This window comes from Rana temporaria, chromosome 1 (assembly GCF_905171775.1).
Source record: "Rana temporaria chromosome 1, aRanTem1.1, whole genome shotgun sequence".
Classification (NCBI taxonomy): domain Eukaryota; kingdom Metazoa; phylum Chordata; class Amphibia; order Anura; family Ranidae; genus Rana; species Rana temporaria.
The window spans coordinates 179677693-179703696 of record NC_053489.1 but is presented as its reverse complement, the minus strand read 5'-3'; the positions used below and the strand labels follow the sequence as shown (position 1 = coordinate 179703696).

General features: G+C 42.9%; 1 protein-coding gene across 3 annotated transcripts in view; it reads left to right on the top strand.

The window, feature by feature from the left end:
* The window catches only part of CAMKK2 (calcium/calmodulin dependent protein kinase kinase 2), a 188661-nt gene that overhangs the window by 44418 nt on the left and 118239 nt on the right, over positions 1–26004 (top strand). For all 3 annotated transcript variants that reach the window (XM_040346824.1, XM_040346832.1, XM_040346842.1), the window contains exons 2-3: positions 16066–16636; positions 24638–24685. In XM_040346824.1, coding sequence (XP_040202758.1) covers positions 16066–16636; positions 24638–24685 — 619 coding nt within the window. The remainder of the gene's footprint in view (positions 1–16065; positions 16637–24637; positions 24686–26004) is intronic.

Below are 26004 nucleotides of genomic sequence, written 5' to 3'. Positions count from 1 at the left end.
AGAAGCGGGGCCTCACGCATGTGCAGTAGGGTTCCCGGCATGAAGCCGAAAGGCTACACTGCCGGGTTCCCTTACCCGCAATGGCGACGGCAGTGTAGCCTTTCGGCTTCATGCCAGGAACCCTACTGCCGACATCGCTGGACAGGTAAGTGTCCATTTATTAAAAGCCAGCAGCTGCAGTATGTGTAGCTGCTGGCTTTTAATTTTTTTTTCCCCGGACCTCCTCAAACACAAACATTTTACTATATTCCAGCTTACTAATTGGTAGACATAATGGCTGGATTCATTTTCTTTTCTAGGCTTTCTTTTTATCTTCACCTGTTGATCCCGTCAATCTGTGTTTTTCAACATAACTCTCTTGCAGATGTAGCAGATAAAGGGTTGAGATAAACCATTTAACACCGATGTAGGTCAGTACATGGCCAGTTTGTCTTTTTGGCAAGTAGAACAGAAATAAATGGTGTAGTCACAATAGTTGGGTGTTATTTGGGGTCTATTTTTCAATATATCTAAGCAATTTCTAGAGTGACAGGAGATTAGGTAGAGTGAGCTGTTTCAACTTGCATAACAGAATGCATTCAAAAAATAATTTAGCGTTTCACCTTTGACAGCTTATCTGACAAGCTATCGTCTACAGTTGGATTCTTTAGACTGAAGTAAGTGAAGGTGAAACCAATGGAATTAAATGAAACTGTTAACTTGTATGGTAACGGTAATGACTTTGTGTATCTGTGCCTGATAAATAAAGAGCTCTGTGGCATGAGAAATGTTGCATTATACTGTTTATCATCTCATGAATTAATGGAATAAGAACCTTTAAATGTTTCAGTTAATGCACATTTCATGTTCTTTTGATGAGTATTGTCAACCTTGTGATAGACTATAGGGAACACAATTTGGAGTGGTTTATTTGTGCCCACTTCAGTAAAGCTGGCCATAAAGCCTTGTATACACTTGCTGTTTTTTTTTTTTTTGCTGAGGAAACCGGTCGTGTGTACACTTTTCGACGAGGAAACTGTCGAGGATCTCGCCGAGCCAATTAGAGAGCATGTCTTCTTTTTCCTTGACGAGAATGGGGATATTTGGCTCGCCGAGATCCTTGACAGCCTGACAAGGAACTCGACGAGGAAAACGATGTGTTTCGCCCGTCGAGTTTCTCGGTCGTGTGTACGAGGCTTAAGATTTTTGTAATCCAGCTCTTTATGAATCTCCAAGCAGCTGAGAACCCATCTTTATATATATATATATATATATATATATATATATAATTTCATCTGTGTAATTAGCAGTTTGCCTTGGGCTTCACTTTAATCTTTTATTGATCTGATTCCAGTGAAATCAGGTTGCTATATTTTACTGAGCTGTCATTGTTCTGTGCAACTTTATATTGAATAAGACCAATGTTGTATCTGCATTGAATTTTTCTCAAATTGAAGCGGTAGTAAACTCCGCTTGGCGAGTTGTACCTACAGGTAAGCATATAGTAAAGCTTACCTGTAGGTACAATGAATATCTCCTAAATGTGCAACGTTTAGGAAATATTCATACGTTTTTCAGCCAGTGAGGTCACCGTCACATGCACACAGCTCTCTGAATTGATGTCACACTAAATGTGTTGTCAGTCCAAAACGCTGTGTGGTTTTGCGACTCATGTGTGGGAGTGACATCGTGGCTCAGCCATTCCATCGGCTGGAGCCCTTTGAACCCGGAAGGAAGACTGGGTAGAGATGGAAGCCCTGGCAGCGGTGACAGAGCGATGTTGGAGGGATCCATTTTACAGGTAAGTCTGTCATAATGTGCTTGTATGCCATGCATACTTGAAGCAGTAGTAAATATCTCCTAAACCGTACAGGTTTAGGAGATATTCATTTTACCTACAAGTAAGCCTGATTATAGGCTTACTTGTAGGTATAAATGTGCTAAAGAGGCATACAACCACTTTAACATGCGGGGGCAGTTTTTTTTTTTTAAGACTTCACTACCGCTTTAAATGCTTGTAATTTAATTAACTGTTTTAACAATTTTATACGCTCTTTTTTTTTAGCATTGGATTATTTCTAAAACAACATTTGAAATCACTTTTGTACTTTTGTTAACCACTTCAGCCCCAGAGGATTTGGCTGCCAAATGACCGGACCACTTTTTGCGATTCGGCACTGCGTCGCTTTAACTGAAAATTGCGCGGTCGTGCACATTTTTTCCTCAGTTTAGGCCGATACGTATTCGTCTACATATTTTTGGTAAAAATAATTTGCAATAAGCATTTATTGATTGGTTTGCGCAAAAGTTATAGCGTCTACAAAATAGGGGATCGTTTTATGCCATTTTTATAAAATAAATGTTTTACTAGTAATGGCGGCGATCTGCGTTTTTTTTTTTTTTATCGTGACTGCGACATTATGGCGGAGACATCGGACACTTTTGACGCTATTTTGGGACTGATTACTGTATAAATGGCACTGGCGAGGGAGGGGTTAAGTGTGTCCTAGGGAGTGATTGTAACTGTGTGGGGGCTGGGCTACATGTGACACGACACTGATCCCGATGAGAGGGAGCAGACGATCAGTGTCCTGTCACTAGGCAGAACAGGGAGATGCCTTGTTTAAATAGGCATCTCCAATTCCGCTGCTCCGTGACACAATCGCGGGACACTGGTGGACATCGAGTCCGCGGGCACGGTCACGGAGCTCGCGGCAGGGGCACGCGTGCACCTAAATGGCGGCAAATTTAAAGGGACATATATATACGCCCGTTTGCCTGTCCGTGCCATTCTGGCGATGTAAATGTTCGTGCGGCGGTCGGCAAGTGGTTAAAAATATAAATATTTAGTAGTAAATCTGCTCTAGAATTCCTCTCATTTGCCCTGTTTAGTTTATAGCTCTTACACTTTTTTTATAAGCAGTCTTAGCCAGAAGTGCTTTTGGATCCTTGATGGATTCAAGGGAACAAACTCTGCAGTTAATGGAAACATGTTTATTTTTCTATTTGGCAGCAATCCTAAAACAGCCAGCGAAGGAGCTATGAAGTGATGCACTTTTCAGGGGAAACAAAATGTACATCATCATGGAATAATAGATTAGCAGTGACAAGAAACTGCAACAACTGTGCCGGCACTAATTTTGTCTGTCCCATTTCAGTAAGAAACTGTTGTTCGCTTTTCTTTTTGCTCCTACTTCTTCTTTTAACAATTATGTGAGACATTTCTATGTAGCTGCAGCTGTTCCACATAAGATAGATCAGATCGTCCTGCTTTGGCTATAGAATTGGTTTTGTAACTGTGAGTGAAATAGGGCGGAAGTTCTATCTTTAAGTCTATCCTGTAGATCTTGCAACCCTTTCTTTTATATTATTTTATTTATTTTTTTGCTTGTTCTTTTCCATATTTGAGAATGCCGTACAGGGCTGCCCAGGAAACATTAAGGCTCGGGTCACACCTAAACCGGCCGTGGATCCAACAAGAATGCTGTGCGTCCCGGTTTTCCATTTCAGGGACGAATCTGCCTGAAGTCTGCCCTGAAACGGAGCCAAAGATGCACAGTGTTTCTGTGCAGTGCGCCACGCAGCCGCCACGGAGATATGTGAACCGGCTCCATTGAGAGCCGGTCACATTCTCATGCTATGTGAGTACAGGTGTGAACCGTATAAGTGTGAACCCAGCCTAAATATGTGCTAAAGTCAGAAAACCATCTCCTTTTTTTTTTTTACCGCTAGCCTTGTTATACTGCTTCAGAGTAGGAATAAGGGTTCTTACCATGTGCCTTTTCTGCCCATGCTTCAAGGGATGTATGTGCACAGCTGTAGAGGGCTCAGAGTGAGTTTAGTGCTTGAACCAGGGATTACATTGGCTCAGGTACATCTAAAATAATTAGAATATCATCAAAAAGTTAATTTATTTCAGTAATTCAAAAAGTGAAACTCGCATATTATATAGATTCATTACACACAGAGTGATATATTTCAAGCATTTATTTCTTTTCAAATGTTTTTTATTGTATTTTTCAAAGATACACAATAAAGCACAAATAAGAGTCATAACAATACAACAGTTTCTTAGTCATACTTTGTGTTCAACAGTGTGCCTGGGTAGGCTTCAAATTATCATTTTACTAAACAGTAACCATATAGGGCCTTAGTCCAGTTGGATAGTGGTCAGATGCTTAAACAAGTAACTAGCAATCCCTGTTTACCCCAACGGGATCATGCTGTAAACAAGGGATTATGTCTCATTATCTTATATTATATTATAAAATCAAAATTAACATAAAGGGGTATCAAGGGAAGGAGGGGAAGGTGAGTAGGAAGTTATCTTTTACTTTTTTTTTTTTTTTTTTTTCAAGCATTTATTTCTTTTAATTTTGATGATTATGGCTTACAGCTAGTGAAGACCCAAAATTCAGCATCTCAGATAATTAGAATATTGTAAGTGTAGTTCAATATTGTAGACTCATGGTCTCACAATCTAATCAGCTAATTAACGCAAAACACCTGTAAGGCCTCGTACACACGACCAAGTTTCTCGGCAAAAACCAGCAAGAAACTTGCTGGGAGATATTTTTTTGCCGAGGAAACCGGTCGTGTGTACATTTTCGTTGAGGAAACTGTCGAGAAACTCAACGAGCCAAAAAGAGAGCATGTTCTCTATTTCCTTGACGGGAATGGAGAAAATTGGCTCGTCGAGTTCCTCGACAGCCTAACAAGGAACTCGAGGAGCAAAACAATGTGTTTCGCCCGTCGAGTTCCTCGGTCGTGTGTACGAGGCCTAAAGGCCTTTAAATGGTCTCTGAGTCTGTTGACTTGACAGTTGTCCAGAAGGGTAATGCCCCATACACACGTTCCGAATATCGTACGAAAAATGTCGTCTGAGGAAGAATCATACCATAATCGGATCGTTAGTACAAAGCTTTCGAGAGCCGATCATGACAGTTCAACCGATATTATTTTATCGGACATGCATGAAAATTTTTACCAGATCATACCATTTCCGTTTAGTCAGTACGGTTGTCGTCCGAAAATACAATACAAATACATTACAACACATGACATCACTTCCAAATGTTTTTATTTTTTTTGTCGTACGAGAATTTTCGTGACTTTAATAACCTATTTAATTTCTACTTGCGACTAGTAAGCGAAAAAAGTCGTACAATCTGTCGTATGATATTCGGATAGTGTGTACGGGGCATAAGTCAAAAAAGAACATTGCTAAAGAAGCTGGCTGTTCACAGGATGCTGTATCCAAGCATATTAATGAAAAGTTGAGTGGAAGGAATAAGTGTGGTGGATTGTGAAGCAAAGGCCATTCAAAAATTTGTGGGCGGAGTGGACTACGGCTGGACTAGTGCTTTAAGAGCAACCACACACACACACACAGACGTATCCAGGACATGGGCTACAACTGTCGCATTCCTTGTGTCAAGCCCCTCCTGAAGCGTCAGAAGTGTCTTACCTGGGCTAAGGAGAAAAAGGACTGAACTGTTGCTCAGTGGTCCAATGTCCTCTTTTTGGATGAAGGTAAATTTTGCATTTTATTTGGAAATCAAGAGTGCAGAGTCTGGAGGAAGAGTGGAGAAGCACAGAATTCAAGTTTCATGATGTTGTAAAGTTTCCACAGTCAGTGATGATTTGGGGAGCCATGTCATCTGCTGGTGTTGGCCCACTGTGTTTTATCAAGTCCAAAGTCAGCACAGCCCTCTGCCAGGAAATTCTAGAGCACGTCATACTTCCCTGAATGCTGACCAGCTTTACGGAGATGCTGATTTGGTTTTCCAGTAGAACTTGGCACCTGCCCACACTGCCAAAAGTACCAATACCTGGTTTACTGATCATGGTATCACTGTGCTTGATTGGCCAGCAAACTAGCCTGACCTAAACCCTATAGAGAAACTGTGGAATATTGTCAAGAGGAAGATTAGAGACACCAGACCCAACAATGCAGGCAAGCTGAAGGCCGATATCAAAGCAACCTGGGCTTCCATAACACCTTAGCAGTGCCACAGGCTGATTCCCTCCATGCCATGCCGCATTGATGCAGTGATTCATGCGAAAGGAGTCCCGACCAAGTATTGAGTGCATACAACACTGTACATGGATATACTTTTCAGTAAGCCAACATTTCTGTATTAAAAATCCTTTTATTGGTCTTATGTAATATTCTAGTTTTTCTGAGATGCTGAATTTGGGGTTTTCACTAGCTGTAAGCCATAATAATTTTATACATAAAAATAATTCATATTTTATATTAATCTTTTCACAGAGATCACCCTTAATGTACTGTGTAGATAGCCAAGACATAAAGAAAGACAGTGAAGAGCTAGTAAAAGATTACTTGCAGCCCTTTGTAGTAGACCATTTTTATCATACGTAAGCTCAGATAGATAGCTGCATTAGCAAGGTGAATGCTTTGTTGAAGGAGAGTGAGGTAAGTGTGCCACTTTTCATCTTCCACTGGATTCTGTTTCTGCAGTGTTAATTAACACTTTGAAGCTGCTAGGTGAACTATAGTTGTGTTTTGTGCCTTGGAATGATTTCTCCATTCATTGTTATTCAGGCGGAATTCATTTGCATTAAGTATTATCATAAAGGGATGTGAAAGAAAAGACTACATCCTGTACAACTTTTGCACCATTAAGGTGTTACCTACACACAGTGAATAACTGTTGTTACCCTGGGCCAGTATAGAGTACATTTTAAATCCCCAACTACTTGGGATATCACTACTAAATAGCACAAAAGAGTTTATCTTGATATTGCCATTAAATGAAATGGAGTTCTTTCAAAACATTGTATGGGCTTTTAAAACATTGTAACAGCATACAGTACTGTATTTAAGTTAAATGGTTTGTTAACTCCTTAGCATGTTATATGTGGCAGTGCTTGTCCTGTGTGATTTGGCCCCCTGTAATAAACGCTGTAAATACCTAATTTAAGAGCCGAGATTGCGATCACATGACCAGCCAGCTCTCTCCTCCTGCCCTTCAGACTGACATCAGCAGGCAATCTCAGCCCCACCCACTGCATCTCTCAGAGGAGGAAAGGAGAAAGCTGGCCACACATGTGATCGCAATCTTGGCAGTGAAATTAGGTATTTGGAGCATTTGTTTTTATAAATCACACACAGAGGGGGATACTACAATAGGAGGCAGTGCTGATGGTGTATACAGGTTAGAGTGGCTTAACCACTTTAAAGGAGTTGTAAAGGCAGAAGGTCTTTTATCCTAATGCATTATATGCATTAAGATAAAAAGCCTTCTATATGCAGCAGCCGCCACAGCAACCCCTAATATTTACCTGAGGTCCCTCTCTGTCTGGTGATGTCCAGGAGTGTCTTAACCGTCCAAGATTGTCCTCCTGATTGGCTGAGACATAGCAGCAGCACCATTGGTTGCTGTCAATTAAAGCTAGCTAGTCAATCAGGGGAGAGAGGGGCCGGAGCTGGGTCAGGGCTCCGTGTCTAAATGGACACAGGGAGCTGTGACTCGGCTCCAGTGCCCCCATAGCAATCTGCTTGTTGTGGGGGCACTGAACAGGGGGGAGGGGCCAGCATCACAGAAGAGGGAACCGAGAAAAGGAGGATCAGGACTGCTCTGTGCCAACCCACTGCAACAAAGCAGGTAAGTATAACATTATTTTTATAGGGAAAAAAAAACAAGACTTTATCTTCACTTTAAAGAGTACTTTAGTTTTAAGACAAACTCTATGAAGCAGTGCTTACATCAAACGTCCCCTTAAAGTGTAACTATAGGCAAAACTTTTGTTTTCTTTTTCATTTTGTATTGAGTAAGGGAGGGTTATATTTTAATATCATTTTTATTTCCAAACCAGCCTTACCTCTATGCAAACATGTAGGCATCTATGTAAAAAAATAAATAAAATCACATTCGTCTAGGGAATCGGCATGTACAGTTGTGCTCATAAGTTTACATACCCTGGCACAATTTATAATTTCTTGGCCATTTTTTCAGAGAATACTTTTTTCTTTCACTCATGGTTTGCGTTTGGCTAAAGCCATTTATTATAAATAAACTATGTTTACTCTTTTTAAATCATAATGGCAACAGAAACTACCCAAATGACCCTGATCAAAAGTTTACCCTGGTGATTTTGGCCTGGTGACATGCACACACATTGATATGAAGGGATTTGAATGGCTATTAAAGGTAACCATCCTCACCTGTGATCTATTTGCTTGTAATTAATGTGAGTGAGTGTGTGTGTGTGTGTATAAAAGGTCAATGAGTTTCTGGACTTCTGACAGACCCTTGCATCTTTCATCCAGTGCTGCACTAACGTTTCTGGATTGTGAGTCATGGGGAAAGCAAAAGAATTATCAAAGGATCTGCGGAAAAAGGTAGTTGAACTGTATAAAACAGGAAAGGGATATAAAAAGATATCCAAGAAATTGAGAATGCCAATCAGCAGTGTTCAAACTCTAATCAAGAAGTTGAAAATGAGGGATTCTATTGAAACCAAACCACGGTCAGGTAGACTAAATTTTCAGCCACAACTGCAAGGAAAATTGTTTGGGATGCAAAGAAAACCCCACAAATAACTTCAGGTGAAATACAGGATTCTCTGAAAATATGTGGTGTTGGTGCACAATAAGGAGACACTTGAAGAAAGATGGGATGCATGTTCGAGTCGCCAGAAGAAAGACATTACTATTCAAATGCCACAAAGTATCCCACTTACAATACGCCAAACCGCACAGAGACAAGCCTCAAACCTTCTGGCACAAAGTCATTTGGAGTGATGAGACCAAAATTGAGCTTTTTAGCCACAAACAAACACTACATTTGGAGAGTCAACAAGGCAAATGATATAACTTTTGTGCAAACCAATCAATATACGCTTATTGCAATATTTTTTTTTTATACCAAAAATATGTAGAAGAATACATATCGGCCTAAACTGAGGAAATTTCTTTTTTTTAAAAAAGTGATATTTATTAAATCAAAAAGTAAAAAATATTGTGTTTTTTTTTTCAAAATTGTCACTGTTCTTTTGTTTATAGCGCAAAAAATAATAAACACCACCAAACAAAAGCTCTTTTTGTGGGGAAATAAGGACATCAATTTTGTTGGGGTGCCACGTCGCACGACCGCGCAGTTGTCAGTTAAACTGACGCAGTGCCGAATCGCAAAAAGTGCTCTGGTCAGGAAGGGGGTAAATTCTTCCAGGGCTGACGTGGTTAAAAAGAGTAAACACAGTTGATTGATAATAAATGGCTTCAGCCAAACATTAACCATAAGTGGAAGAAAATTTTTTGTTATTCATATTTTACAGCCACTCTCTTTAGTGGCTGTAGCTCAAAAACGCCGCAGTAGTGTTTTTGAGCGTTTTTTAACGTCTGGCGTTTTTACAGCTCTACTCTGGAGCTTCAGAACGCACTGGTCCTGGGGTTTTTTTGCAGCTTAAAAACGACTCAGCCATCTACAGATCAAAAACGTCATGGTGGGCATGAGGCCATAGACTAACATGGAGAGCCGTTTTTAAGCTGCAAAAAACACTCAGAAAAGTGGCTGTAAAAACATCCATGGAAATGAAGCCTTAGGCTTCATTTCCACTGGCGTTTTTACAGCCATTTTTTTTGCCTTTTTTACAGCTTAACCACTTGAGACCCGCACTATTGACAAAAGACGTCAACAGCGCGGCTCTCAGGTGCCAACTGGACATCATTTAAAGTGCATTACCCGCGCGCGCCTCTGGGGGGCGCGCAGCGGGTAAGCACTGTCCCGGCGCATCTCTGGGAAGCCGATGCGTGTACCTGGCGGCCGCGATGTCCGCCGGGTACACGCGATCGTCGGTGACACGGCAGGTGACAGCAGGGACGTGGAGCTCTGTGTGTAAACACAGAGCTCCACGTGCTGTCAGAGGAGAGGAGACCGATCTGTGTCCCTTGTTCATAGGGACACAGCATCGGTCACCTCCCCCAGTCACCCCCCACACAGTTAGAACACACCCAGGATACACATTTAACCCCTTCCTCACCCCCTAGTGTTAACCCCTTCCCTGCCAGTCACATTTATACAGTAATTAGTGCATTTTTATAGCTCTGATCGCTGTATAAATGTGAATGGTCCCAAATTTGTGTCAAAAGTGTCCGATACGTCCGTCGCAATATCGCAGTCCAAATAAAAATCGCAGATCGCCGCCATTACTAGTAAAAAAAAAAATAATAAAAAAAAATCATAATTCTGTCCCCTATTTTGTAGGCGCTATAACTTTTGCGCAAACCAGTCGCTTATTGCGATTTTTTTTGTTTTTTTACAAAAATACGTATCGGCCTTAACTGAGAAAAAAAAAACGTTTTTTTTTTTTTAATAATTGGGATATTTGTCACTCTTTTTTTGTTTATAGCGCAAAAAATAAAAACCGCAGAGGTGATCAAATACCACCAAAATAAAGCTCTATTTGTGGGGAAAAAAAGGACGTCAGTTTTGTTTGGGAGCCACGTCACACGACCGCGCAAATGTCAGTTAAAGCAACGCAGTGCCGGAACCAGAATTTTCGCCTGGGAACGAAGGGGGTTTATGTGCCCAGTAAGCAAGTAGCAAGTGGTTAAAAACACCTGTCCATGTTTTTTTTTTTTTTTTTTTTGTGAGCTGGAGCTCAAAAACGCCACGGTAGCGTTTTTTGAGCGTTTTTTAATGTCTGGCGTTTTTACAGCTCTATTGCTGGAGCCACAGAACGCCCTGGTCCCGCATTTTTTTTACAGCTCAAAAACGCCTATGCCATTTGCAGCTCAAAAATGCCTATGTGGGCATGATGCCATAGAATAACATGGACAGGCGTTTTTAAGCTGTAAAAAACGCTCAGAAAAGTGGCTGTAAAAACGCCATTGGAAATTAAGCCTTAATATACAGACGTTCACCTGTCCAAGGATCCAGCACAATCCTCACCTGGGCCAGTTCTTCACCTCTCTTTTGGGTTCCTGGCACTGGCATATTTACTGTGAGCAGCCGGCTATGGCTTCACAGCTGGCTGCTCACTGTGCATACCTGTATTACAGTATATACAATTTTTCACGTTGCGTTTTTTTTTTTTGTGTGTGTGTTCCTCATCCTCATGTCTTGGTTATACATTATAGTGTATATTTCTGTGGGATGAAGTGATTTCTCTACGTTTTGTACTTTTTGAAATAACTTTAAAAAGATATTCTACCCAAAACCATAAGGCCCCTTTCACACTGGAGCGTTTTTCGAGCGTTATTCAATCGTTTTTCGAGCGTTATTCAAGCATTTTTCGAGCGAAGCCTCATCTGCAATCCCAATGTGCTGGTAAAGCACCGCTAAGACCCTAACGTTTTAGTGCGGTTTTGCAGTGCCTCAGTGTGAAAGGGTAAGGCGTTTTTACAGCGCTTTCAATTCATTTCAATAGAGAGGGGCGTTTTTGGAGCGTTTTTTCAGCGCCCAAAAGCTGCTCCAAAGATGCTGCTTGCAGGACTTTTCTCAACGCTCCGCCAGTACAATGCCTCAGTGTGAAAGGGTAAGGAGTTTTTACAGCACTTTCAATTCATTTTAAAGGAGAGGGGCGTTTTTGGAGCGTTTTTTTCAGTGCCCAAAAGCTGCTCCAAAGATGCTGCTTGCAGGACTCGGCGTGAAATGGTCCATTGAGATGCATGGAGAGCGTTTTAATAGCGCTATTTTTAACGCTAAAACGCTTCAGTGTGAAAGGGGTCTAAATGTTATATATTGCAGCTGTTTTAACCTGGTGATCTGACCAGTAACACAGATCCTGTATTGGAGTACCTCCACTCTGCATGAAGGAGCACAGGGTGCACCTTTGGACAGCAGCATTGTCGGTCTGAGGGGATGGGAGTGTTAGATGTACTAACAAATTGAAGGCAAACTGCAGCTCACACTTTATAATCAGTTACAGCAAACGGCTTTTCCTTTTTAAGATAAAGCTTTTTGCATACATAAATAAAAGCTGATCATTGTAACCGCCCCTAACAGCGTTAAATGGTCTCTGTAACTGATACATTCTGTTGTAATAGCCTTGCTGGCTGGAGCACCAGGTGAAAATAGAAGAAAGAAAGCTTAAAGCGGGGGTTCACCCTTAGAGGGCACTTTTCCCCCTTAGATTCCTGCTCGTTATTACTAGGGGAATCGGCTATTTATGTTAAAATATGTGCAGTACTTACCCGTTTACGAGACGCATCCTCTCCGTCGCTTCCGGGTATGGGCTTCGGGAATGGGCGTTCCTTCTTGATTGACAGGTTTCCGAGAGGCTTCCGACGGTCGCATCCATCGCGTCACGATTTTCCGAAAGAAGCCGAACGTCGGTGCGCAGGCGCAGTATAGAGCCGCACCGACGTTCGGCTTCTTTCGGCTACGAGTGACGCGATGGATGCGACCGTCGGAAGCCTCTCGGAAGAATGTCAATCAAGAAGGAACGCCCGCTCCCGAAGACCCATACCCGGAAGCGACGGAAGAAGATGCAGCCCGAAAACGGGTAAGTACTGCACCTATTTTAATATAAATAGCCGATTCCCCTAGACCGAACGAGCAGGAAGCTAAGGGGAGATTTTTTTTTTTTTTTTAAATGGGTGAACTCCCGCTTTAAAAAAGAAAACTAATACAGCCATCACATATAAGAATGGTAAGCTGCAATATAATAAATGTTTGCTTTTGGGTTTAGTACAACTTTAATAAAAACGTATTGAAACAGATAGTGCTGTACATAGAGATACTAAATGCAGAGATATCAGAGTTTGCATATCTCCTTTCATGCTCTTTTAGAGGGCTGTGGTGATTTGAATCTTGAGCTTTTCTTTTAAGTGGTTTGTAAAAGTTCTTTAACATTAATGTATTGCCCCCAAACACTTGTATTGATCCAGTACTGTGCCTTGCTGCAGTTCATCTCCCCTGTCTTTCTCTTCTCACAGGATGTTCGTGCAGCAGTGGGAGCCATTGGCTCCTGCTGCTGTCAATCAAATCCTGTGAGTGGAGGATGGGCAGTGGGGTCGAGCTGCGGCTTAGGAGAGAGCCTGCTCATATGCCCCCATAGAAAGTAGAGCTGCATGATTAATCGTTAAAAAAAATCTTGATCTCGATTCAACCCCCTCATGATCTCTATGCAGAATTTCCTGATTTATTCATGTAACAAGTGTACTGAGTTCTTTGCTCAGAGAACTAGGGCCTCATGCACACTGGATGTTTTACAGCTGCTGTTTTTGGCTTCAGGTTTTTTTTCTGCAGCCAGTAAACTCCCCTGCATGTTATCCTATGTGTCCACGCACACAAAGGGTGTTATTTGTGTTTTCTGGTGGGAAAAAGCCCCCAGAAAAACAAGTTTTTGACAAGTTCTTTATTAAAAATAAAGAATGTCCTTCGTCGTAGCTCAAACATCAATCACATTGTCTGTCTTCTTTTGCCGTTGATTTCTTCTTACTCTGCCGATGTCTTCTTCACCGATGTCTTCTTTCTCTGGTTACTCCACCGATGTCTTCTTTCTCTGGTTACTCCACCGATGTCTTCTTTCTCTGGTTACTCCACCGATGTGTTCTTTCTCTGGTTACTTCACCGATGTCTTCTTTCTCTGGTTACTCCACCGATGTGTTCTTTCTCTGGTTACTTCACCGATGTCTTCTTTCTCTGGTTACTCCACCGATGTCTTCTTTCTCTGGTTACTCCACCGATGTGTTCTTTCTCTGGTTACTTCACCGATGTCTTCTTTCTCTGGTTACTCCACCGATGTCTTCTTTCTCTGGTTACTTCACCGATGTCTTCTTTCTCTGGTTACTTCACCGATGTCTTCTTTCTCTGGTTACTCCACCTAAGTCTTCTTTCTTCAGCTGCTCAGCCGATGTCTTCTTCCTCTGCCGCCGCTGATGACCTGCTGAATAAAAAAAAAACACTCCTCCGATGCTAGCTCCCACCATTCTGTGAGCTCTGGTGTCTAACAGTTCTTATATAGCTATGGGGCATGGCTACACAGTGACGTCACCATGAGACCCTGCCCCCTTGTGTTGTCACGGGCCCATCATGCCCGGGTCTGTGATGTCACAAGGGGATGGGGGGTCTCAGGATGACATCACCGTATGGCTACGCCCCATAGCTATATAAGAACTGTCTGTCGGACACCGGAGCTCACAGAATGGTGGGAGCCTGAATCGAAGGAGGAGTTTTTTTTATTTTCAGTGGGTCAGCGGTGGTGGAGAAACCAGAGAAAGAAGACATCGCCATTCACGTTGGAGCTTCGATGGGGGACATTCTTCATTTTTAATAGGGGACTTCTCAAAAACCGTCTCTTGTTTTTTTTTGTAACACTACACTGTTATTTTGTTTTACCCTATACTCATTCACATGAGGCGGGGGGGGGGGGGGCAGGCGCTGTTGGTGCTCCTACCTTGAGCACACATGTACTCCATTTGTTTCCTCAGGCTGTAGTTCATAAGAAAATTAATGTGCATTATTTGAATCGCAGGCCTCCTTCCCTATGATTTCCGTTCTGTAAGACCAATGGCTGCTGTTCCCTTTATCCATACAGCCACCGGTCTTGTAACTTCCCTATTGTAGTTCTGCGCCAGTGTAAAGGACGCATCTTGGGAGTGTCAGACTCCCGGTCTGTACCTCCCACTCATAAGCATCACAACACAGCTTTGCTCTCAGTTCAAACCCCGCCCAGCTCTTCTCTTAACCACACCCCTATTCATAGCTCAGAACTCAGTTACAATGTGACTTTTGTAACAAGTATGTACATATCTAGTGTTCAGAAACCAACAGATTTCTTTAAGGCTACGCCCACACTGAGGTGCTTTGGAGGCGTTTTAGCGCTAAAAATAGCGCCTTTTCTGTAACTCCAGTGTGAAAGCCTGAGTGCTTTCACACTGGAGCGGTGCGCTTGCGAGACATACACAAAAAAAAAAGTCCTGCAATCGGCATCTTTGGGGCGGTTTAGAAGCAGTGTATACATCGCTCCTAAAACGCTCCTGCCCATTGAAATTAATGGGCACCGCTGCTGAAGTGCCAGCAAAGCCCTTATCAAATTAAACTTTTGGGGTCCTTTCTGTAGATCCTTTGGATCAGATTCCACAGCATCTAGATTCTGCTGATTTGATAGGTAACTAGAACTGTCACATTGGCTTTCTTGTCCAATCCATCTTTCCCTAATGCCCCGTACACACCATCACTTTATGTGATGCAAAAAAAACGACATTTTCTGTGAAGTAAAAAATGACGTTTTTGAAACTTCAATTTTCAAAGACGAAGTTGTCTACACACCATCGTTTTTCTCACAATGTTCTAGCAAAGCGAGGTTACGTTCCACCACGTTTTTCCATTGAAGCTCGCTTCATAAGTAGCTTCTGGGCATGCGCGGGTGAAAAAACTTCGTTTTAAACAACGTTTTTTGCTACACACGGTCAATTTCTGTGAAGTAAAAGTTGACGTTTTGAAAAACGACACATAAAATTGAAGCATGCTTCAATTTTTTTTGATCGTTTTTTAGAAGACATAAAACAACGTTTTCCCCCACACACGGTCAATTAAAGTGACGTTTTTAAAAACGTCATTTTTTTTCATCACATAAAACGACTGTGTGTGTACGGGGCATGAGAGATGTTAGAATGGGCCTGTCTTAAAGGCACAATATTATTGGTCGTCTTTTCATAGAATCATAGAAAACATATGAGCAGCTTATGAGCAATTGGTTTGAAAAGAGCTTGTACATGTCATGTGAAGACAGGATGTTCCAGAATCTGATTGTTCAGATATCCTTGTGTATAGTTGTGTACTGGTGACAGCAGATGGTTATCGTAATGCATCATCGGCTATGTGCAGAAATTATTGAATGTTTTTGGTCTTCGTTTTTTTGGGGCATTCCAAAATATATGCTGCATATTTTGCCAGATTTAGTCAAGTCAGCCACCTTTTGGTTTTGCGCTGTCCCAGAAAAACTTGATATATTATTGTAATCACAGTGGCTTTGTAGTGGTTGTTAATTGCCTTTCCAAATTTTTCGTGACTGATTTCCAACCTCTTGAATTATACAATTTTGCTGCCCACATTTCTGTACTTTTTGATTTAATTGCAGACTTTATATTTGTATTTACTGTTTTTGCAGGTTCCAATGGGAGCACATTAGGCAAGTCCACGCAGCTGGGTCATACACCATGTCATCATGCGTGTCCAAGAGGACTTCTTCTGAGAGGTCCATACTGCAAGATGACCATGAAACGACAAATCAGCCTCACATTGTTTGTAGCTTTTCAGCACTGAGTTTAGAGTTAGGAATGGAATCTGTTATCGTGGTTACAGAATATGATTCCAGCCTATCTGAGAGGGAGCATGGCCAGAATGGACAGACAGACCACCAGGATGGGGAGATCAAAGAGGGCTGCAAAGATGAACCAGATCTTCATAGACTTACTGAAAGTGGATGTATGAAAGGTGACATTGAAGGGCTTCCAAAGGACAGTAAAGATCAGAGAGCAAAACTCAACATGACCAATAGAAAACTTTCACTTCAAGAACGTTCCCCATCTGCTCAGTCGCCAACTGATAACTTAGACACAAATGGACGATATATTTATCCATCTCTTCCATATTCTCCTGTGACATCACCGCAATCATCTCCACGTTTGCCACGGAGACCAACAATAGAGTCTCACCGTGTTAACATTACGGGTTTCCAGGTAGGGAATATTTAAGGATTTCTCTCCAGCAGAATTTATCAGTTTTAGAAATGAGACAAACATTTTGACATGATCAGCTTTTATTTATTTATGTAAAACCTTTATACCAAAAGGAATAAAATTGCTTGCTGTGACTTCTTATAATGTATTAATTAGCTGGGGTTTGGCTTCAGTTTATTAGTGTATTTAAATTTGCTAGTACATCTAACACTCCCCTCCCCCCAGACTGGCAATGCTGCTGTCCAACAGTGCCCCCCTTCCTCCTTCATCCAGGGTGGGGTACTGCAATATAGTTACATAGTTAGGTTGAAAACAGACACAAGTCCATCTAGTTCAGTGGTTCTCAACCTTTCTAGTGCCGTGACCCCTTGGTAAAATTTCCCAAGTTGTGGGGACCCCTAACAGTAAAATTAATTTTTGTAGCGTGGGTTGTCAGCACCCAAGGCAAGACAAGTCATTTGTACCCCTATCCACTCGTACAGTAATAAAACCCTTATGGACCATTTGAGGATGTAATACTCTTTCTCTTTGTTCTCCTTTCTTTCCCCCATCCCTCTCTCTAGCCTTTCACTCCCTTTTTCTTTGTTCCTCCCCCTCTTTTTCTCTCCCTTCCATGTATTCTCTACTTTTATTCCTTCTCTTACTCCTTGGTGGGGGTGGGTTAATGAAAATAGTGGTACTGCTGGTGGGGAGTTCTGATCAGTCAACATAGGTGCTCTTGATCAAGGTCATCTGCTGATCTGAGAACTGTAGTGAGGACTTTTAATGGCAACTCTAATCACAGGTAGTGTTATTCACTGGATTCACGGTGTCTCCGACTTTGTGGTGTCTCGTAGCAGTGACACCTATGCCAAAATCAGGAGATAGGGTCTCCTCCAGCCTCTCCCACTTCACATTCCTCACGTCAGCTGACCTCTAGTCTCTGCCCCCCAGTCATGTCGTGAACTTAATGAGTTGCTCAGTGGGTGGCCGCGGGCTCCAGAAACAGCCCAGGATTCGGTGACCCCTGGCAAATCATTATTTGACCCCCAAGGGGGTCCCGACCCCAAGGTTGAGAACCACTGATCTAGTTCAACCATAAAATTTTTTTAAAAAATATCATACAATCCCATATACCCAATTCTATACCCACAGTTCATCCAGAGGAAGGCAAAAACCCCAGCAGAGCATGCTCCAATTTGCTACAGCAGGGGAAAAAAAATCCTTCCTGATCACGAGAGGCAATCGGATTTTCCCTGGATCAAATACGGGAGGTGGTTTACTAGCCAGACCACCAAGTGAAAACAGAGGGGGAAAAAATCCAAACAAAAAATTAAAAATTAAGATGCAGCTTGCAGCTACCACATCTAAGGATTTGTAAGCTGAAGCTGGTCATTGCTATTGTGACATTTTAAAACTGGGTATGAAGATATCTGTGGCCCCATTGGAGAGATTTTTCCCTACTTCCTGTCCTTGTGACATCTGTATAAAATATAGTGGTTGTGGCTGTCTCTCAGACAGAAGGGCGGCATGAACAGCAATAACAGATTTTCATCCCTTCACACTACTACAAATGTTTTTTGATTTTGCCTCTATCCGTGATGGAGTGATGTATCATCACTTTCCGTTCCTGAGAGAAAGTGAGGGAAAATATTCCCAGTATGGAAACATTCGGAAATAAAAAACCTGGAGCTTTAACCCTTCCCTGCCTTTTACAAACCATAATAAAAGGCTTTGGCTGAGGTTGGGCTTTAAAGGGGTTGTAAACCCTCGTGTTTTTTCACCTTAATGCATCCTATGCTATGTCCGGCCCCCCAGCCCCCCCCCCCCATTTTACTTACCTGAGCCCTAAATTTCCGTGGGCGCGATCCCGCGTTGCTCTCTCCGCGGCTTCTTGGCTCTTCATTGGATAGATTGATAGCAGCGCAGCCATTGGCTCCTGCTGCTGTCAATCAAATCCAATGACGCGGCCCCTGAGGGGCGGGGCCGAGTCATACACTCGGCGTCTATGGACACTGAGTGTATGACACAGGAGCGCGCCCGCAAGGTAACCCTCTCGGGGGAAAGAGCTTCCAAGAGGGGGTTATCTAATGCAGGGAGGAGCCGCGAGAGCTGCCGTAGGACAACAGAAGAGGGTATGATATGTTTGTTATTTAAAAAAAATAAAACTTGAACCTTTAATATCACTTTAAAGTGTCAATAAAGGCAAAACATTTTTTTACATTTTTGGATAGAGTAAGGGAGGGTTAAAACTAGGGATGTCCCGATACCACTTTTTTAGGACCGAGTACAAGTACCAATACTTTTTTTCATGTACTCGCCGATACCCATTACCGATACTTTTTTTTAAAAATGCAGCCATGTGTCCCCAAAATGCAGCCTTGTGTCTCCCCCCAAATGCAGCCTTGTGTCTCCCCCCAAATGCAGCCTTGTGTCTCCCCCCAAATGCAGCCTTGTGTCTCCCCCCAAATGCAGCCTTGTGTCTCCCCCCAAATGCAGCCTTGTGTCTCCCCCCCAAATGCAGCCTTGTGTCTCCCCCCAAATGTAGCATTGTGTCTCCCCCCCAAATGTAGCCTTGTGTCTCCCCCCAAATGCAGCCTTGTGTCTCCCCCCAAATGCAGCCTTGTGTCTCCCCCCAAATGCAGCCTTGTGTCTCCCAAATTCAGCTTTGTGTAGGTCTCCCCCCCGCCATCTAGTTGTTCGGCGCTCGGGGAACATCACAGCTTTCATTTGAATAGCTGTGTGTTCCCCGCTGCGCGTCGTCATATATAGCCCCTTCCCCTTGTCCGGGCACTTTGATAGACAGATCACCCGTCCAATCCGGACAAGGGGGAGGGGCTATATATGACGACGCGCGGCAGGCAACACACAGCTATTCAAATGAAAGCTGTTATGTTCCCTGAACGCCGAACAACTAGACGACGGCAGCGGGAGCAGCTCTCCTCCAGTGGCATGTTTTACATACCCGAGGACTGCTCTGCTCTCCGCCTCCTCTCCGCCTTCCTCTCCGCCTTCCTCTCCGCCTCCTCTCCGTCTTCCTCTCTGCCCCCTCAGTCTCCTCTTGGTCTCCTCTCCGACCGCTCTCCGCCCCCTTTTAGAGGTGAAGCATCGGGAGCATTTGCGCGAGTACAAGTACTCGCGCAAATGCTCAGTATCGGTCCCGATACCGATACTAGTATCGGTATCGGGACAACCCTAGTTAAAACCCCTTTAAGTTTTTTGCCATCTGTGTCCCATTGGGGAGATTTTCCTTCACATTCTGGCCCATAGCCAAAACAGGAAGTAAAAGGTAATTCCTCCAAAGTGAGGGAATCCTGGGGTGTCACTTGGTCATTAGAACAAGTGTCCTCGTTGGAAGATTTCCCCTCTACTACTGTTCTGAAGGCAACCCAAAATTTGGGATTTTATTTTACTTTCTTTTTTAACGATAAACAGGAAGAGTAGAGAGGATGAATCTCACTCATGGGGGCACAAACATCAGTAAGTCCCCTTTCACACTTATACGACTTGTCCCACGATTTTTGACTGCAAAATCGTATGACAAGTCATTCTCCATGATTTTCAATGACTACCATTCATACTGGCACGACTTTAAGTCGTGCCTAGTAAAATGGAAAAAAAATTTTCAAAGTAGTTCCTGCACTACTTTGGTCCGATTTTGATGCCACTTTCACAGGCATTCATTGAAATCGCGGCCATGAAATCGCGTGACTTTGAAGTCGCACAAGTGTGAAAGGGGCATAAAACCTGACAAACGTTCCTATTCCTCTCCACTCCAAGACTACCAAAAAAAAAAATTTGCCTTTAGTGATACTTTAAGACTAGATTCAGACCTATGCATTTTGAGCGCTTTTTGCATTTTGCAGATTTGCACTACAGTCCATTTAACATGGTTTCCTATGGAACATGTTCTGTAGTGCAAATCTGCAAAATGCAAAAAGCACTAAAAATGCATAGGTGTGAATCCAGCCTAAGGCCTGGTTCACACCTATGCATTTTTTAGTGCGTTTTCAATGTTGCAGAAACACACTACAGTCCATTTAACATGGTCTCCTATGGGTCACCTTCACATCTGTGCATTTTATGGAAAGGGCCAGGGACTTTTTCTGGTTTTTGGTTCCATAGACTTCAATGGATCAAAAACGTGTACTGAAAAATGTACCTGGAATATGCAAAATGCAACCTGCATAGGTGTGAACCAGGTCTAACTCTGCTCACTTACCTTCTCTCTAAATTTGGGGTGTCCAACTTTTTGACTTTCCTGGGCCACTTCGGAAGAAGTCTTGGGTCGCACATTAAAAAAAATATATAAATAACAATAAGGCCCCATGCACGATCCTGCCTGCAATTCCAAATTGTAATGCAATCGTATCAAAACACACCGTGCATGTTTGGGTGGCATTCATTCTTAATGGCACCACAAATGCGATACAATTTTGCCACAGTTGTCACACACCAATCGTGGCAAAACACATCACACAAAGCTAAAAAAAACTCCTCCTCCTTTTTAGGCGACAAACTTTGCATAATGCATTTTACCACGTGATTCTGTCATGTGACATTCAAGCAAAATTGTGCCACATTTGAGTTGCCATTAAGAATGAATGGCACCCAAACGCGCATGGTTCATTATGCCACAATTGAATGAGTGATTCTGCCTGCAATTCAAAAGCGCCTAAGGATAGCTGACGAGCAGAAAAAATTTGGCCATATGATTGGATTTCAACTATGTGCTGTGGGTTAAGGCAATGTGTGTAAAGTGCAGGAATGGGAGACTGCTAGGCACGGTTTCAAGCAGGGCTGTGGAGTCGGAGTCGAGGAGTCAGAGTCGGGGGAAATTTTGGGTACCTGGAGTCGGAGTCGGCAAACAATGCACCGACTCCGACTCCTACTAAATTTAGATTGGAATTAAAAAAAAAATTCCAACAGGAGTTTTATAAAGCACTAAAAGAAGTTGAAAAGTATGATCGCTCATCAAAACTTACTGTTGAAGAAGCCATCCTTGTTTATCCAGAGATCGTTAGTGATGTGGCCAGAATAGTTACTGCAATGCCACCCACCCAAGTCAGTGTCGAAAGATTATTTTCAGCCCTAAAAATAATAAAGTCTGACTTAAGAGCCTCTATGAAAGAGGATCTGGCAGAGGCAATTCTCTTCCTTAGAACTCTACATTGCATTTATTTGCATTTGCTAAGCCTAGAACTACATTTCTAGGTTTTACAGATTTTGTTTTTGGTTCATTATAGATAAGCTTTGTTTTTGTTCTAAAACAACCAAATAATGTGGTTTGTATTTTTGAACTGGTAAAGATCCTGTTCCTGATGTTTATGCCTGCTGCTACTATCCAGCCACTTGATTGATTAATATTTTTTTTTTTATAAAACTTTGTTTTCATTGTGTTTGTCTTTTGCTTAAACTGTGCAATACAGTAGACTGTTGGCTTCCCAGCCAGTAGTCCTGTGGTAGGCAGGGCCATCTTTTCCATTGGGCACGCTGGGAAGTTGCCCGGGGGCCCAGCTTGCCTGGGGGGCCCCACCGGCTGCCCAGCAACCCCAGTAAAAAATTATGGAGAGTGACGGGTTAGAACTGCCCATGCCCAGTTCGCGGAAATCACAGAGAAGATCCGGTCCTCCACGAGTGCGGGGGGTTGCTGATGTAAGGGGGGAGTGAATGCAAAAATGTAAGGGGGCACTGATATAAAGGTTCCCCCTCCTATATTAGTGACCCCCCTTACCTTAGTGTATTTAATCTAAGGAAGGTGGTCTCTGGTCACCAGAGTACCCCCCCCACATCAGAGTCTGCAGGATTCCCCCTTACAATGCAAGGGGGAACTCAGTCTGCGAACCCTGATGTAAGTGGGAAAGAGAAAGCAGTGGACTCTGATATAAGGTTGTCTCTGGTCACCATAGCCCCCCTCCACATCGGAGTTCCCCCCTTAGATCATGATCTGCAACGTTCCTCTTTACATAAGAGTTCCCTTTCACTGTAAGGGGGAATCCTGCAGACTCTGATGTAAGAGGAAACTCTGTGCTGGCTGGGTTATAGTAACCTGACCTTCATGTCAATGAATACATTTTTTTTTTTTACTTTTGTTTAACTTAAACACATTTCTAATAGCACTAGCTATATGTTTATAGTTTAAATACTGACATTTGCATTGTTGGGCACTGAAAACTGTAATTTTAGGTACTTTTTTTGCACTGGCAGTAAAAAATGTGGTTCTGCCAATAAATGTTATGATTTTTGTCAGTAATTCTCGTGCGTAATTGTGTAGACAGGGCCCCAGTGCACTGTATTGCCCGGGGGCCTATAATGCTCTTAAGATGACACTGGTGGTAGGTTGCGTTTCTTTCCCTCAAGGAATGTATAAAATACATTCGCATATTAATACAGAGGAGTCGGAGTCGGAACATTTATCTACCGACTCCACAGCCCTGGTTTCAAGGATAGAGGGGGAGTTGAGGGTGTGGAGCTGTGGGTGGGGGTGCAGCCCACCCCAGCACCCCCCATGCGGCATTTTCTTGGCTGGGGCCAGCTAGCAGGAGTCTCTGCATGTGCCGCAGTGCTACTGCAAACCCTGCATCCTTTCAAACATTACTAGTACCCTACTGGGCACCCTACTGGGCACCCTACTAGCCTGTGCCATCCACCACCGTGGGTGCCATGCCAAACACGGCATTCCTCCAGATGTGAACATTGATAGCTGAAGGTTTACAGTTCTGTGTTGGACCGTGGGTTGGATACCCCTGCTGTAGATATTTCAGCATGGGTCATATTTAGGGTACTTGCACCATGTACTGATGTATGAACATCACAGATGCCTACTATATGCGCAGAAATTCTCCAAACTTTATTTTAATCAAGGGAGTATGGCGTATGTATGTAAAAATATTGATGTAATACAGATTCCTGTATTGTATTACTGATCTATACACTACATCCAGCCCAGTTCTGCAAATAAAATGACACTGACCTTTTTTTTTTTTTGCCGTAGATAGCGTTTAGCCTTAGAATTCACCACGGCTTCCGGGTAGGGAATCCCGCGGCAGTGGGCGTTCCTATTGACATGCCAATTGATTGACATGCTAAACGAAGACGCACACAGCGCGTCACGATTTCCCGAAAGAAGCTCGGGTCGGCTCGGCTCTATTCAGCACCGGTGCGCAGGCCCCGAATAGAGCCGAGCCGACCCAAGCTTCCTTCAGGAAGTCGTGACGCGCTGTGTGCGCCGTCGTTTAGCATGTCAATCAATTGGCATGTCAATAGGAACGCCCACTCCTGCGGGATTCCCTACCCGGAAGCCGCAATACGTTCGGGAATTCGCGTATTTTGCTAATTTGCATACTCGATCGGGAAAACGACGGAGGCGACACCTAGCGGCGAAAAAAAAAATTGCATTTAAGATCCGACAGCGTAAGAGCCTTACGCTTGTCGGATCTAATGGTTATCTATGCATAACTGATTCTAAGAATCAGTCGCATAGATACGACGGCCCAGATTAGGACTTACGACGGCGCACATTGCGTTGTGCCGTCGTAAGCCCTTTCAGAATCTGGGCCACAGCGTCTTTAGCAGCAATATGCAAGAGACCGTTGTGTTCAAGTGATACTTTATCTTTAAAGTGGTAGTAAACCGCTGGGTGACTTTTTTTCTTCTGATCTACATGGTAAAGCCATAATGCCACTAGCACATTATGTGAAATTTGCCTGAAAATTAGGCATTTGCAATGGGCTGTCACCATTGGAGTCCCCCTCCATCTTCACCCATCTTCCTTAAGGGTCCGCAGCTTCAGGCTGTGTGTCTGGCTGGAGCATGATGACGTCACTCCCCTGCATGCGCAGGGGGGAGCCATCGTTTACGGCACAAGACTCTAAAGGAAGGAATATAAATAGTTATATTTACGCAGTGGTCTGAATCTGGGACAACCTTTTATATGTACAGCAGAATGACATCTAACAACTAAAGAAGAATGCATTCTTACATCCCTGTAATTACTAGGTATTTGTCTTTCTCTCTTTCAAGGACTGTGTCCAGCTCAACCAGTATAAGCTAAAAGATGAAATTGGAAAGGTGAGTGCATTTGCTTCTAAGTATTCATTTGTACATATACAGTGTATGTTAATCCAATTCACACTCTATGTACAGTCCTTTATAAAGTAAAATGATGCCACCAAGGATTTCTGTGACCATTTGAAAATATGAGACTAGACTGAGGTCTTGAAACTTAAAACTCTCCATAGACTTGTTTGTGATTCATTTGCAAAGATCGTGTGGTTGCTTTGTGTCCCTGAGCACTCCTAACCTTTATCATTTTACTAAAACAAACAAAGGGGCCATAAAAAAAAAAAAATATTGAATTTCCTCTGAAGGCCATATTGTAAATTCGCTATAGCTGGGTATAATTAGTATACTATATATACAGTATTATAATTTCTTTCAATGGTTTTCATGGTAAGAACATTGTAAGAAAGCTTGTTCATTTTCAAATTCAGTTACAAGAAAATTTGAAGGAGCAAGATGGAAATTTTTTCTCAAATGTGTCAGTTTCTAATAGTGTATGGCCCAGATTCTTAGAGGAGATACGACAGCGTATCTCCAGATACGCCGTCGTATCTCTGCGTCCGGCCGGTCGTATCTATGCGCCTGATTCTTAGAATCAGTTACGCATAGATATCTGTTAGATCCGACAGGCGTAAGTCTCTTACGCCGTCGGATCGTAACTGCATTTTTAGGCTGGCCGCTAGGTGGCGCTTCCGTCGAATTCCACGTCGAGTATGCAAATTAGGTAGATACGCAAATTCCCTAACATACGCCCGGCCGACGCAATAAAGTTACGCCGTTTACGTTAGGCTTTTCCCGGCGTATAGTTGCCCCTGCTATATGGTGGCGTAAGTGCGGCGTAATAATGTTAAGTATGGCCGTCGTTCCCGCGTCGAAATTTGAAAAAGTTACGTTGTTTGCTGGACGTCATTTACGTTCACGTCGAAACCAATGACGTCCTTGCGGTGTACTTTGGAGCAATGTACACTGGGAAATTCCACGGACGGCGCATGCGCCGTTCGGGAAAAACGTCAATCACGTCAGGGCCACAGTACATTTACATAAAACACGCCCCCCTGATCCAAATTTGAATTAGGCGGGCTTACGCCGGCCGATTTACGCTACGCCGCTGCAACTTACGGAGCAAATGCTTTGAGAATACAGCACTTGCCCGTCTAAGTTGCGGCGGCGTAACGTAAATCGGATATGTTACGCCGCCGCAGAGATACACCATTCTACGAGAATCTAGCCCTATGTGTTTTTTTTTTTTTTTTTTAGTAAAGTCCATTCATTCCAAAATCAAATGTTAAAAGCAAACAAAATCTTGAACTCCTTTAGAACGTCATATG